This window comes from Amphibalanus amphitrite, unplaced genomic scaffold, assembly GCF_019059575.1.
Source record: "Amphibalanus amphitrite isolate SeventyFive unplaced genomic scaffold, NRLGWU_Aamphi_draft 000077F_arrow, whole genome shotgun sequence".
Classification (NCBI taxonomy): domain Eukaryota; kingdom Metazoa; phylum Arthropoda; class Thecostraca; order Balanomorpha; family Balanidae; genus Amphibalanus; species Amphibalanus amphitrite.
This window is the reverse complement of record NW_024881573.1, coordinates 907148-923206: the sequence shown is the minus strand read 5'-3', so window position 1 is coordinate 923206 and position 16059 is coordinate 907148. Positions and strand designations below refer to the sequence as shown.

At 47.2% G+C, this 16059-nt stretch overlaps 1 protein-coding gene across 1 annotated transcript in view; it reads left to right on the top strand.

The window, feature by feature from the left end:
• LOC122379422 (intraflagellar transport protein 74 homolog) overlaps window positions 1-16059 on the top strand; it is a 439917-nt gene that overhangs the window by 220939 nt on the left and 202919 nt on the right. Inside the window, exons 7-8 of the mRNA XM_043361638.1 lie at window positions 12807-12945; window positions 13423-13619. Coding sequence (XP_043217573.1) covers window positions 12807-12945; window positions 13423-13619 — 336 coding nt within the window. The remainder of the gene's footprint in view (window positions 1-12806; window positions 12946-13422; window positions 13620-16059) is intronic.

Below are 16059 nucleotides of genomic sequence, written 5' to 3'. Positions count from 1 at the left end.
ACTCAAATCTAATGTTAAGGTGGGAGGGTCCCTTTAACGCGTGACATGCGCAAGAGTGAATTAAGGAAGCATCTTTATGGGAGCATTTGGCCCCGAAGAGCCGAAGAGTGTAATTATTTTTTTTGTGTGTGTGAAGGGCTCAATTTTTTCATATGCAGGGCCACTTGACTTGGTGATCAGATCTTAGGTGCTGTGGCATCAAACTTGTTACACGGGCTGCAAAATGTATATGTTTTAGAGCTGTTTTGCCAAGTGATTTTGCCAATTTTCGCGGCGCTTCGCGCCGCCAATTCATACTCGAGTCAAAAAGATATCGTGAGTTGTGACTAATAAAGCACCCTCACACGCAGGTATGTATGCATTACCTATCAGACTGGTGGCACACTTCAGTCATCTCATACCTCGTAGAAGACAAAAGTCTAGTGCCGTTAACGGTGTCAAATTGAACCGGACTTCAGACTGTACTGTGTAGGAATTTGGTCCATTACCGTTGGACAGATAGTGCATCGGCCTGAAAAAGTACGGTAACAATACCTAAAGTTTTTAGTCGGCCGATCCGTCCCCCTGTCGAAAACTCGTGGCGACGCCCCTGAATTAATAGGTGTAGACATCCCAAAAGTATGGATGGGAAGTTTTGCTGCTGACTGCTGAGCCCCCCCCCCCCCTGACAATATCATAAAGTTACACCCCTGGTGATAATGCTAAATGACGAGGACTTGGATAGGCTGCAGTTAGAAAGTGGGCTGATAACGGTTGGATGGATCCATACCCACCCGACTCAGTCTGCGTTCCTGAGCAGCGCCGATTTACATACCCATTTGGGTATGCAGAGCCTCCTACCTGAGGCCGTGGCTATTGTCTGTGCGCCGTTATACAACACCATCAAGTGGTTCAGGCTTACCCCAGCAGGCATGGAGGTAGTGCGGAATTGCTCCTTCCGGGGCTTTCACGAGCACGTTTCTAAGGGACGACAGTTTGATTCGGCGCTGGGAATTACCTTCGACTCCAGACATACAGTCGTCACGGACTTACGCTCGCTCTCACCTGGACCAATAAGTACAAGAGGGGAAGAGTTCACGATGCGCGTCTCAACAGAGACCAAACACAGGGAACGATGCGCAGAGGCGGCAAGTGTCGAGGAAGAAGATGACTACGAAATTCAGCTCACAAGTCTTACGGAACTCGACGGAACTCATGAGCCGGGGCACACGGGTTCAATCATGGAAGACCAGACCAAGAAACGACCTGTAAAACCAACAAGCAGCCGCTCAGAAACTTATGATGCAAGGACGCGACTCGCTGAAGGAGGGAACAGGAACAGCCGACATGATCAAGATGAGGAGCAGCACCCGGACGTAGGGAATCAGCGCATCACGCAAGAGTAGCAACGTTCTCCGGAGCCAGAAGAGAAGGTCGGGACCGCTGTTCCGACCCCTTCCCCGATGACATCCGTCAAAACTGAGCATTCACAGCAAGGTGGAGTAGCGGGCGTGCCTGTGAGTAAGCTGAGGAGGACAGCGGTGAAAATCGAGAAAACGCGCTCACATTTAGAATTCATTTCCCAATGCCTTCAGACGGGGTTGACACCGAAAGGGTTTTCCATCAACTGGCGCTGCCATATAAGCAATGCTGTAGGAATAGATGGGATACTGAGGCGAACCGAGAGAGGGAAATAATGGAAGAGTGCAGAAAACTGTGAACTACTAAGCTAGACAAGCTAGAGACAGAGTTCAGCGCGTTGTCTTGTCTTGTGATGTTACAAGTAATGGCACGGCTGAGGATAGAGAGAGAGCTAGGAAGTGGGTGGAAAGAGACAGGGAGACTACAAAAAAAAAAACATATGGCGATGGTAAAACAGCGTAAACTTCATAACTTGCAGACTTTAAAGCAAGGGCCTATCGGAGGGGACGCAGAGGTCATGAATGAAGGGCCACCGGAGGGGGAAATAAGAAGTACCCAAGGAGGGAAAGGTAGACCCCAGAATCAGCCAGGTGGAGAGAAGAACGGTAGTGTAGCACCCATAACCGACGCCAGTGGTCCTGCCTTCCATAGGGAGTACCCCAAGGGTGGTGTCACGGGGGACGCTGAACAAGCCTGCGAGGTGGACGTCACGAGTAGGAACCATGTTCCCAACAATCCGTCTTCTACTGGGACCAAAACGGCAGGAAATGGGGAGAGACAGAGTGCGAGATTAGGATCGGAAGCGGTAGCTGACAGCGGGGACCCCAGTTACCCCAGAGAGCGCGTCGCCGATGACGGTGGCAGTGACCGGGCCTGTGTAGAGGTAGTAAATCTATCAGATAGGGAACTTACAGAGCCAGAACTATCCTTGCTAGGGAAAGGACTGTCTTTTGTGCCGTGCAAACGTCAGACGGTAGCACAGCTGGTGACGGAGTTGAAGGAATGGGAGCGCCTAATGCGACTGAGGGAATATTGGGACGAACAAAAAGAGTCAGATGACGGAGAAGGAAAGGGGGACTCCCAATACAAAACCTCAAGATGGACGCCCCCCAAGGGAAGGGATCCATGGTTAGATCTATATATAGAGGAGGTCACTTCTAGCGGGATTAGGGGACTGAAAAAGAGGGGTACGTCTAATCTGAACAAGGCTGAGGAGGAGGCACTCCTCTTACTGATGAAGGACGACTCCATAATAATCCGACCAGCTGATAACGGGTCTTCCTTCGTTGTGATGAATAGAACTGACTACGTAGACAAATTATCAGAAGAGGTAGAAAAAGGGAGTGGTTATGAGGCCACTGACGGCGACCTAACTTCTTTGGTCTCTAAGAAGGTGGGAAAAATGGCGACGAAGCTTGAGCAGAAGGGGTACATTGGTAAGCATCAAAAGAAGTATCTTGTACCCCCCAGGCCCACCCCGGGAATGTTGCAAGGAAACCCCAAAATACACAAGGAAGGGGCTTTCCCATGAGAGCTATAGTGAGTGGGAGGGGTCAGGCGACGGAAGGGTTGGCGGAGTTAGCAGAGCGCGAGCTCCTTGAGCACGTAGAATCGCAGGACTCTTACATCAGGGACACGGGTGATTTCATCACTAAGTTACGGGACGTCCAACAACCGATTCAAAGTAGAGAGGGACATAAGCCTATTCTTTTCTGCATGGACGTTGCGAAATTATACCCCAGCGTTCCAAGGGAAGAGGGTTTAGCCGCCTGCCGCGCGAATGAAGCGAAACCACTTGAGCGGTAAAAAGGCAAACCTTCCCAATAACTCCTTTTCCCAGGCACCCATGTAAGTATATGAAAATTTCTACCCAATTTACATCCAATCGCGGTGCCCTTCTTTTGTATGTAGTTTTTACTTGCCCCTAGTTGAAAATTGTTGTTATCGAGAACTAAATCTATAACCTCTAAAATAGTGATGTCAATCGGATACTAACTTTTGGTATACCGATACCAAACCGATACCAAGTTGGTATTTGGTATTTCAATCCGATTGCTTTTGGTATTTTGTTGGTATTATGAACCCTTGCTAATGTATACAAGGTTGAAAAATCGGTAAAAAGTTGGTATTTTCATCATCTTCTCAAGTTGGTTCGGTTTCGGTATTTACTGATGGTTTTGGTTGGTATTTGGTTTGGTATCGGTATTCTTATTTTCTGTAATTGACATCACTACTCTAAAACCTCTTATGTGGGGATTTTTGCGACCGTTCTGTTATTCAACAAAGAAACTGATAATATTGCTCCTATGCCTGTGCCTTGCGGGCACAGGTAGGTAGGTATGTGAGTACTGTAGCGGGGCGGCTACCATGGGCGGCGCCACCGGGGGGGGGGGGGGACGGGGGGGGGGACAGGTCCCCCGCTATCGAAAGTTAGGGGGTACAGTACCCCCCTATCGGCGAGGTCCGTTCAATAGTTGATAATAATGCATTGTAAAGTTATCCGTCGCATTTAATGCATCGTTGGTTAATCAAGGCAGGTTCTGAATAAAGATTGCTGTTGGGATGTATCGCAGGGGGTCCTGGCCATCTGCAAAAGGTGTGGAGCTGTGATGCCTATAAGGTGATCGGCAGGGCCTCGGGGATCGTGCCCCCCCCCCTTTTGGGGCGCCAGGCAGGGTTATTACCTCCCCACCACACTGCCAGACCCCATTGCCGACAAAACCAAGTTAACTGAAATTCCATAGATTTCCGTTACTATATTGATATTTTCCATTCTTAATTAGTCAAATTCAAGCATGGCAGTTCTACCACAGGAACCATTTGAAATCTATGCCATTTAACCCCAGCACTTGTGGGGAGAAGTGTTCGGATAGATCACAGGCAGGACCAAAAAAGCACGCAGTAGCCCAAGACCTTATAATAGGGTTGGGACCTATCTGCATGCTCTGTATGTTTTGGTAAAATAAAAAAGCTCAGAATTTTTAATGATTTAATTTAAAATCACTTTGTTAAAAAAATGCCTAGTTAGTTCAGAAATTAATTATTTGTGGCTGAAAACAACTTGCTTCTGATTGGTCGGGCTAATCATGACGTCACATGTAGGTATATAACTGTCTGTATATTTGGCGCAGTTGAGACATACATTTTCTATGTATTTTCCTATGGTAAATCGGAGTGATTGGTCGTGTTTTCAGTGTCTCTTTATTTTGCGCTGGTATTGCGTGGCTAAGAAGTTTTATCATGAATGGCATATACTAAAATGTTCCTTTAATAATGGAGCTTCAATATCTGTGAGTTTTATTGGCAAGCGAAAACTGATTTCGCTGTTATTTTATCTGGAAATTACTCATTTTTTTAGGTCAATATTCAAAATATTTTACGGGAACAAGTTGGCACTTTTCTTGATTTTTGCACTCAAATCGCGTGCGATTCAACTGTATTGGAACTTGCAAAGAAGCTTGGTGATTAATTAACTGTGTTGTTATGGCACTGTTTGCAAAGCATGGATAATGAAACTGTACCAAAGACTTAGCTACATAGCAATGCCTCAAGTAATACGCAGGAGGGACAGAATTCAGAGTCCGATCGAGAAGAATCGGTGCAAATGCTACGAAGACCAGGCAGCTCTGATACAATAGCTAGTCGTCTCACTACTTTCACTCCATTAGACCAGCTGATTCCTGACAGCACCGACTCGGATGCAAAGATGGAGCTCATCTTCCAAGCCAGAAACCAGTTCTTTGATGGAAGATGTGATGCTGCCTCTGTCTCTGCTTTGTTGGCCACTTTGGACGGGGCGGAGCTCCGCTCCTTGCGTGAGCGGTTATTCGCCTGTCATCCAGAAATAGTTCCTTCGTTTGCTGGCCGTTCCCTGATTAGGTGCAATACGGGGAGCTGTAATCAGGGCAGTAACTTTCCATATGAAAGGGGTGCAGGTGCACCCCCGTCCCCCATCCACTAGAAGTGCACCCCCATAGGCTAAGCGGCGCCCCACACGCCGCCCCACACGATTAGCTCTAGAGCAGATGGCGAGGGTGATTTCCCGGCTACATTCCATCTCGGCGTCGTGATGCTTGTGGGCTTGGAAAGCGTCCAGTCGTATGTAGGGTAGTGTAGGGGTAGGGTTGAGTTCAATAAGGTCCTTACATTTGAAAGGTTTGAACAACCCGCAATCAGCACAACATACCACAAGTTAAATAAAAAACTACCAAACTCCGCCCAACTAATATTAATAAACATTACAGCCAAACTAATGGCCTAAATAAAAATATATCTCAAATCCTAACAGTTATCGTGGGTGATGGCGCCATGAGTTGCTATTATCCAAAACAGATGCAAATAAACATGTTTGTATGTCCTATGTATGTTTGTTTTAAAAACGTTGCAGCGGCGCTGGGAACTGCAGTCTTAGATCTGGGTATGTTTGGCATCTGCAACTCTTCATATACACATTAACCCTATTTCGGACGGGGAGGCCTTTCAGGATTTTCTTGTACAATTGCCAAACGCCGCGAGACATTCAGCTCATATTTGGTGACTTTTCCTAAATGCTCATTGCGCACATCTCATAAAAAAAATGCCGGGTCAGGTCAGGTCAGGTAACCAGAGCGGGTTTGTTGACCCCACCTCAGAAAAGTTTGCAAACACGTCAGAGCTTGAGTTTTTCACGAAGTTATTTCCTCTCATCAAGTCTTCAAAACAGTACCTGCAGTATGTGTCGTTTGTATATCTCAGAATTTTTGATCTGTGACCTGAGGCTAGGTCAGAGTCGTGACCTTTACATTGCAAGCCTATGGAAAAGTATTGAAATGCGACCTGCACCTCGAGTAAACGAGTCAAAACCACCCAATTCTTTAAGAATTATGACAAATTATCTTATCTGTAATGATCCAGGTGCCATTTACTGACAGGATCACCGGGGAGGGTTATCTGAGCCGAGATCATGTGAGGTGATATCTACCATACATCAATGCTCACAATACTTACAATATTGACAATGCTTTTGCTTACAACACTTACAATACTTACGATGAGACCAGCAAGCACTCTGCCGTTACAGTTCTAACTTCTGTTTCGAAAACCGACGTTACACACATTCGCTGCCAGCATAACATGTATTGTTTGACAGTAACAAAATACAATTGACATCTGAACCCCAAACGGACCGCCATCCACTCAAATTTTATAACCCTGACCGGTCAGGGGGCGAATGGAGGTCATCTCCTGGGTATTACACTCAGCCCTTGCACAAAATATCTCACCTCACAGTGATCATTACAACAATAGCACCGACTTGATAGTGGATTTCAAAGTACTTGCATCAGCTCTTCCTGCTATTGCAGACGATCATCTCCTCAGGGTAATGTTGTTCGGGACATGAACGAAGATCGTTTTCGGAGTTTCATAAGTGCTACTGCAACAGCCTGGCACAAAACAGGACTTGTACGCTCTTCTCTGCACTTTGCCCTTCAGTATATCACAAAAGAATTGTTTAGAATCCATCTTACGCTTCTTTCACAGTCTCCTTTGCCACCGTAGGGCGTAGATAGATTGCTGTTGCTGGTAAGTTAAGGCACGGTAGATAGAAATTACCTCGGTTCTCAACGCCTTAAGTTATTTTCATAAAAAAGAACAAATAAATGATCAATAAGATGACAGGAATGTAAACATTTTAATCGTAAAGTAGTCCAAATATTGGAATGAGCTTTTGCTTTTCAGCATCCTCCGATTTATCATCTTTATCATTTGAAAATTCGAGGTACATAAAATCTTTATCACGCGCTCAATGTTAAGTGGGGATATAGTACACGGCAGACACATCAATTTTTGACACTGAACATTTCATCCGTAAATGTTTTAGCATAATTTAAAGTGAAAAACAGCGCGAATGGCAGAGTGAAACAAACAACATCTTTCACCCATTGATATAACATGTAATCTGTGGTGCGCCAGATGCGCCATTATTTGTCAACCGCAGAAGGTGACATGTGACGTAACAGCATCAAGAGCATCTTTTTTCAAGAACTTTTCAAAACAAGTTTCCTATCTTTCTTCCCCCATTTCTCTCAGCATATTGATTTTATGAGGCAATGGTATGCACCATAAATTCTGTGAAAATAGTTTGATCATTTTAATGCATTCTTAAAAAATCGAGTTCCCAACCCCATTGGGTAGCATCGGCTCCCTCTCGTCAAGGGGTTCGATAGCACTCGTTTTTTTTTCTGCAAAACTAAGTTCGGTCGGCGGCCGAACGGCTGGGGGTCTAATCGAGCCCCCCTCCCCTTCTTACGTCAGCGGCTGTGAAAATGCCATTACCAGCTGTTGAAACATGGCAGTTGCTTTTGCATGAGTGCACGAAAGTGTTTTAGGTACGTGATACGTGAAAGGTTCTACATGGAAACTGAGATACACCAGCTTATCAAATTGTGCTTACTGTGGTGCGCTCGGTTTTACCTTGACTAGTCTTTGAATTCTGGGGTGAAACAGACCAGTCAAGAAACCTGTTCCATAAGGAGAGCCACTAATGCTAAAGAGATGAGGGATGAAGTTTCCAGAGACCTTCATTACCTCCCAAAGAGGGTGCCCCGCCATTTGTCAATCCCCATGCTGTGTTGTTACGATTGGAGAGTGAATATGAGAACGATGCAGGTCGTGCCAGCTCGATCATGACGAACACAATGGTGCCGACATCACAGCTCTACTGCCATTTTTGACGAAGTTAATCAACAAGGACCGGAATCCTACCCTGGGGCATTTCACCTGCAGAGGCCGCCGGACCTGAGACCCTTTCACTCAATTCTTTTTCAACGGTGCATGCGGCATGCGCTCGTTTTTCCCGCGAAGCTCTTGGTAAGTAAAATCCATCAGAAAGTGTGATCAAATAACGGCTGGTGACCTTCCATGACCTTGCATGACCTTTTGAGTGACCGCCAATGACATGACCACTGACGGCTAGCCATTAGCTGCACCCTGCCCGTTGCATATGGATCAGGTGGTGATGTCATGATTCTGAAATTATATTGCAGTTTTGGCGCACTTGTCAGAGCAGAAGACATTCCCACTTTTCCTCCATGACTATATGATGGTGAAGCCATGAAGCTGACCAGACGTAAGATCGAAAATTTGAAAGTACGAAACGTAACCCGCGAGTTGCTGGGGGGGGGGGCGTTAAACGCCCCCACTTTTTTCGCCGGGCCATAGCATAAAAACGGCGCGCCGCAGGCGCGCCAAACTTTGGGTACCTGTAGGGAATTGATTGAAGTTTATTGTGACAAAGTTTTAAAAAAATCGGTCGAAATTTTTTTGAGATATCGAGGTTTTAGTGACGTCATGATTTCTGAGTTTTCGACCAAAAACGGCATATGTTCAAAAAATAATATAAAATCACACAATAGACATACAGACATGCCGTAAACGCCATTAGACTGCCAATACCATGAACAATCAAATGGCTATCTTCGATTATTGATTATCGTTCCGCATTTTCCAAAATCTTGAACTGAATCTTGGCAATTTCTCGTGACTACTTCACGACCATGATACATGCATTTCTTAAATTGAAGTTTTTGAGCCAAATACGTACACATATGATAAAATGAATGTTACCATCGTGTTCTACGCCCCGAAGTACCCATAAAACATGTGTCACAGGCTGCGAATATCAGTTTTGATTTTCGGGGATATGTGCCTACCCGGTTGACCTGACCTTGACCCTGACCTATGCTTGATTGACCCCTACATGGAGCTGACACTCTTGTAGGCCTTATATGATGAATCGTGCACCGTTTTGACAGAGTTTATGACGAGAGGCGCCCATTGCGAAGTCCTGAAATCCATGCTATTGAATGCCCGATTTCAGGTGTTTGACCTGACCTTGACCCGACCTGTGACCTCAAAATTCAACTTTAAAGTACTCATCTGAAGCGTCTCGTCGCGCTCTTTCGTTTGCCGCCTCGTGCGTTTCGCTGCGCCTATTGGTTCTCGAGTTATCGGCTGGGGGCGTTTAACGCCCCCCCCCCCCCAGCAAACGGTGGGTGGCGAAATACCCCAGCAACTGCCGGGGTAAGAATAGTTGGCACTGCTACTCGACACTGACCGGCCGGTCGCGAACTTCCCGCCTCCGGATTTCCAGCCGGACACCCAATCCACTCGGCCACGCGGCCAGTATCCCTAAGCAATTCGCAGCTTGTAGGAAACCAGCTTTGAGTTGGCAAGACTGCAAATTTTGATTTAGAGGCAAGGATGCTTGAAAAGGTGATCGATCTTAGGTGTCCTAGGATAAGTTTGGAAACGGGATGCACCATTCGATGTGTTTTGGGCTTTGCCAAGTTTCGCGGCGTTACGTGCCTCGTTTTTTTTTTTCTTTTTTTGCATACACGATCAGTATCTACTTTTGGGATTTTCGGACAGCTACAGTCCCCGTCCCCCCCTATCGAAAACCCGTGGCGCCGCCCCTGGCGGCTACAAGAAACTTTGCTGTGATTTGCGAGGCTGGTCAGCCACTCGCAGGCACATAGACTGCTACACTGAGGAAGTGGGAAATGGGGTTAATTTGGAATGCCAAAAAAGGATCGCTAATGAGGATTCCTTGGTAATTCTCTCTCTCTCTCTCTCTCTCTCTCTCTCTCTCTCTCTCTCTCTCTCTCTCTCTCTCTCTCTCTCTCTCTCTCTCTCTCTCTCTCTCTCTCTCTCTCTCTCTCTCTCTCTCTCTCTCTCTCTCTCTCTCTCTCTCTCTCTCTCTCTCTCTCTCTCTCTCTCTCTCTCTCTCTCTCTCTCTCTCTCTCTTTCTCTCTCCCTCTCTCTCTCTCTCTCCCTGATCAAGGGGTAACAGAACAAAAAAAGTCCGCTAATGGTGCAAACTTCCATTAGCTGCACAGCGAGGCGCCTCCCACTGGATATAGTCATTCACGCTTGCATTTGCATAATCATGCACGCTCTCCTTTCACACAAATTAAAACACCGGGTCGCTAGTCTGGTCTCTCCGTTTACGTAAAATCCCCAGTGGTGTACAGTAGCCGTTCATAAGCATGCGTCAAAAAATGTGTCCTTCGCCATGATACACGATCTCTGAACAAACTTTTTGTTCAAATTCGCATTCGTTGCTTGGTAAAATGTGCTTTTCCCCATTGCAATAACCCCACAAATGCTCCCCAAAATGCTCGTAACTTCCAACCGGCCTTAATCATCTTGCGGTAGTCATCTTAGACAATACCGACCCAGTGACAATAACATACACATTACGCGTCATACCTTGTCTGATCTTGGCCCTCCCCTCTTTCTAATATCTAAGGCGGCGGAAGCCTAAAATCCTAACATTAAGCGCCGCGGTCACATGCCGGAGCAGTATCGGCATGTGGTGGGCCTGACCTAACCTGCACGCCGCCGGTGGTGCGGCCGTGCCCTGCCTATTATGCCCCGGGTCACAGATAATAACTTTAACCCTCTAGTGCCCCCGGTATCATATCTGTAAGTCAATTTGCAGAAAATTCGCCTGCTAATCATAGAGGTGAAAATTGTTGAAAACCCTGCTGTATCAGAAGTGGTACGTCTTGGCAACCACCTGGTGGCAAAATTTTTAAGTAATGATTTCTCAGTTTCCCACCAGGTGATTTTGAAGAGGGTCAGTTTGTCCTTTGCCGAAAATCAATTTGAGATGCAAGTGTAAATTTAAGCATTTAGAAAACAAAAAATTAGTTATTTGGAAAGAAACTTGGCATACTGTGAGACAAATGTTCAACATATATCATAGTATGTTGCAAAACATCGCAACTTTTTCAGGGTCAAAGATATGGACCCCTATTTTTGGGGATACTAGATATGATACAGTGGGCATAGCACTCCAATATTTTCTATGAAATTTTCGCCGCTGCAACATACGGTGTGCCAATACCATAGTTTTCTCAGGTGATAAGCATTGCAATGGCCTGTGCGTCATTGCAAACGACGATGATACAAGATGCATAAATTTGTGAAGTTCGCACCTCTTGCGCCAGATAACTCTATTTCGCTCCAGACTTAAAATGTCATAACGATATTGGTACGCTTATGCCGCCTCTCATCCTTGTCAATCTTCCAACATCTAGCTTTCTATATGAGTGGCCTTACATGCCTCATACATCTCGACTTTTCTAACGCTCATAGGAATATGGTTTTGCAACTGTTCGACGATGACAAGACAGACTCCGGACCGAAGGGCGTGGTTCCTTTGATTTCCTATCTAAGAAGTAGGCAACCATGCACTGCTGCCAAGTTCCAGCAGGTGCCTGACACCTGGTAAGCATTTTCACTGCCAGGTATGTCATTTGTTGTCATATATTGACATATACCGCCAACTGTGGTAGCTGAGTGCCACTGAACAAAAAGGATTTATAGGTACTAAATTAACATGGATACTACTTTTGTACTGACCATAAGAATAAAAGTTGCGGCATTGCGTAATAATGCGTATGCTCACCTCCATATGAGGTCAATGAATATTGTGCAAGTTCCTGCCGATCGGTGCACAGTTACCTGTACCTGTGTTGTCTGACACGTACAACGGTTATTGCACTGGTCAGTGCGCGGCTGTTATACTGACGCCGATGACATCAGGACCGCACGACCAGTCAAAGTACTAACTGACGATTCACAGGCTGAGAGTTTCAGTCACCCGAGATTGTCCGGCTATCATGAAGATAAACCAACATCGTCTTTGGCATTGATCCCGGTCCGTCGGCAGACTGTCCAGCATTTTGCATCAGAACTGCTTCACTTCAACCAATTACCGCGAGCCAACTGTAAGGTCTTCATTTCTATATCAAGTGTGCATAACGCATCTACGTTTGAGAAGCACGGCCCACATGTCTGAATTATGAAAAAATTGCACAAGTGCAACGCGCTGTATCGTGGAAATTGAAGGAATAGAAGGCACTCGTAAATAGATGCCTATGATTAGCGTTGTTCCCTAAGCACCGACTGAAAGGACATTTTGATACAAGAAGGATGCCAATGAAATATTAAGAAAATGTTCTGATAAAAAGTGCATAGTAAAGGATGTCTTGTTGGCATTTTACACATTTTAACTGCCACTTTTATCACTGAAATTTTTAATGATATATATTTTCTCATCTATGTCTTCACTTCCTTCTGTGTGGTCTGATACCACTAAAAATTACCAAGTGGAATGCCCAATGTATCATATTTGATACAAAATTTATTTCCGAAATTTGAACTGCGAAAAAATATTGGACTCCAGATTTCGAACAAGGGACCCAAAATGAATCATATGTTACAAGGTGCTAATTTTAGGAACCGTGGAACTATGTGTGGGCATTAGAGGGTTAAGGTAACTTTAACTGTAACAGCTAACTTTGTGCGGCGAAGTGAGATTATAATTGGCACGCGCGGCGTGTATGCTGGGCCGGCAGGGCGCATTGCGGACCAGGACGTCGGAGCTGCGTGCAGAGCTGGCCAGGCTGCGCGCTCAGGCGGACGCCTTGAACCAGGAGCAGGCCACCTACACCACCTACGACAGCCGAGTCAAACAGATGGCCGGCGAGCTGCTCGGTAAGGCACAGCTCGCGCGCGCGGCCGGCCACCGCACGGCGCACCACCGGCTGCACCGCGGCGCTCTGCCCGCGCGCACTTACTACCGCTACAGCGCGGCGCCTAACACGTGTCAGCATCACACATTGGCATGGATCCGAGAAAATGGGTATGGGATCTGATCCCGCGGGCCCTGATCTCGGATGAAATGGGAGCTGTATGTACGTACTTGTAGTATGCTGTCCGACGAACTGCAGGGTCGTATCTGGCACTTATGCCTTTTATCGGCGTGCGTGAAGTTTGCGTGTGTTTTATTCCTCACCATTGCATGTCTGAACTGTTTTGACTTCGATTCAAGAATAGCCCTTTGACCTCAGTCTTGTAATGGGATGAGTTTACGCCGTTAATATAACTATATACAATACACATTACACATCCATATATAAGTTATCGGATCCACTTGTTGAATGGTGACGATTGCGTCTACTGGTCGGACAGATCATCAGGCCGAGCTGGCCGACTATAACGTGCTGGTCGAGCTGATGAACATGGACTCGGAGCGAGCGCTGGTCGACAGCGAGCTCGACCAGCTCCGGCACGCCAACGGCAACGAGGCGCTCCTCGTCGAAAAACTCTTCCTTAACAGGAAAGAGAAGGAAAATGAGGTGCAAGAGATAGAAAACCAGATAGAACAGGTAAGTTTTAATTCTGAAAGTCCGTGGAGAAACAATGAGCAGGGCGGAGCCGCCGGAGCCGGCACATTTTTGCCCGAAGCCGGAGCCGGAGACGGAGCCGCCATGACATTTCACCCGGAGCCAGAGCCGGAGCCGGAGCCGATTTTATTTATCCGAAGCCGGAGCCGGAGCCGAAGCTGTCTGAAATTTCCACGGCTCCGCATCCCTCCCTCAGCCCTCAAAGTGATGGTGCCGCCCCTTACAGTGTTTGTAGTGTCTGTCCTCAAATGTCAAGGTGATGGTGCTGCCCCCCCCCCCCACCCCCGAGTAATGCTGGCGCCCCTTGAAGTGTTGGAGGCACTCCTCAATGTCATGTTCCTGCCCCCTAAACCTTCCGTAGTGCCCCTCCGTGTCATGGTGCGCCCCTCAAAGTGTCCATGGCGCCCTTCAATGGGATGCTGCCGCCGCTGAAAGTGATGGCTGCGCTCCTGGCAGTGTTGGTGGCGCCCTTAACCCGCGCCCCGCTGGGCTATTCAGCCATACGCGCCCTGCTGGGGGGGGGGCAGATTTTGCCCCCCTGTCTAACTTCCGAACCGATGGTCGTAGAAAGACGGGGAAAACGGCAATCGAAAGCTCTCAACGAGGAAAATCTTAAAAGCTCATTTTTTTTGCTTAAGTAGGTCAGAGGTCAGGTCACTGGCGGTCGCAGCCGCTAGCAAAAGGGGGGGGGGCCAAAGTCACACTCGCGGGACATAACATTTATCCGTCACCGGGAGGGGGGGGGGGGGTGATCGGCTAATTTTTTACGTCCACGAGGCGCCGCACAGTTGGCATTACTTATGCTTCATCCATCTCATTCTTGCGTGAAATCTTTGAGCTCAATTTAAGGCAAAATCACCAGTTCCATTTACCGTCTCACGGTGTGCCCACCGGTCGGACCGCTGCACCATGACGACGGATCGGTGTAGCATAGGTATACTGGAAGGTCAGGCACGCGGATTCATGAGCTTACCACTATAAAACAATTCGGAAAAGTACAGATAGGTAGGTACCTCTTGCTAAAAAGTACATATACCTCTTCGTTAGGCGGCACGGGCGGACATCGATAGCAGCGCCTCTATCGGTCACTTGGGAAAGCTGGGCTGTAGGCGACGAAATACCGGCTGAGTTGTCACACGTTGAATAGGTTTATAGACATCCGTCTTGTGAACAAGTTGAACTTTTGCCTGCAATATTTCTTTCTACAGGCAATTTTAGAAGTGTCTTCACATAGATTACAACACCGTTAAGATTATTGTATTCACTTCAACCCTTCCCTATTGTGCTTGATGATGCCGGAACTATTTCTAATTAGTTTTTCTAGCTTAAAAAAAGAACATATTGTGCAAACGATGAAAAAAACATAGATGGAAGATTTTAAATGCAATTTTCTCAGCAATTAATGGTAAATTCTCTACAGATCAAGGAAAAGATGCATGCTAACTGATAATTTAAAGTTCTTGGGGCCAGTTGTTTTCTTCTTTTCTTACGTCGCCCCAATGGCCGCGAATACACTTGTGATAACGCCTATCGTGCTTTGAAAAAGCATGTGAAACCCAGAGAGCATTTTTAGACTATGACATTTACCCATATAGGTACCTAGTTGTGTGGCGGCGGGAGAGAGAGTAGGTACACCGACCTCTGGAGACCCCCACAGGTTCCGAGCTTTCAGAATTGGCAGCTGAGGGCCGCTCGCGACTCCTGCGGGGCTTCGCAACGGCTCTGTTGGGGCTCACTCAACCTGCGTAGTCCTACTGCTAAAAAGACTGGCCCTGAGCCCTAAGGACTTCATCAGTCTCTGCGAGCCCCAGGACCCACACCGGCTCATGGGGACTCGATGTCAAAATATGATGGAATCAGCGCGGGACCATCAGGACGTAAAGCAATTTAAGCAATCTCGATCAGGACCAACGTAAGGCTGTGCCGGAGACTGCGTGAGCGCTCTGATCTTCAGAAACCCACCCATGCATGTTTTCATGTAGAGGCCAGTTAGGGCCCTCAGAGACCAGTACAGGGCCTGCAAACTACAAAGGCCAGTAGTTTGAGACCATCAGAGACCGAGTTGGGCTCTCAGAGGCTAATGTGGGTCCTTACTCATTACAGGCCAACATGGGCCCTCAGAGGTCAGCGTGGGGCCCTAAAAGACCGGCATGAGCCGTCGTTGGACCCCAGAGACCAGCAGAGGGCCCTCAAAGGCCAAGATGGGCCCTCCTCAGAGGCCAATGCAGACCCTTAGAGGCCGGCATCGGGTCTTCAGCAGCCAGTGCGGGGCCCTTATTGGCACCTAAAGGTTCATCTTGGGACACCAGAGACAGAAATAAGGCCACCAGAGACCGGTGTGAGACCCTCAGACGCCGGTTGGGACCCCTGAGGCCGGTTAGGGGCCCTCATAGGCCAGATGTGGGGCCTCAGAGGTTGATGT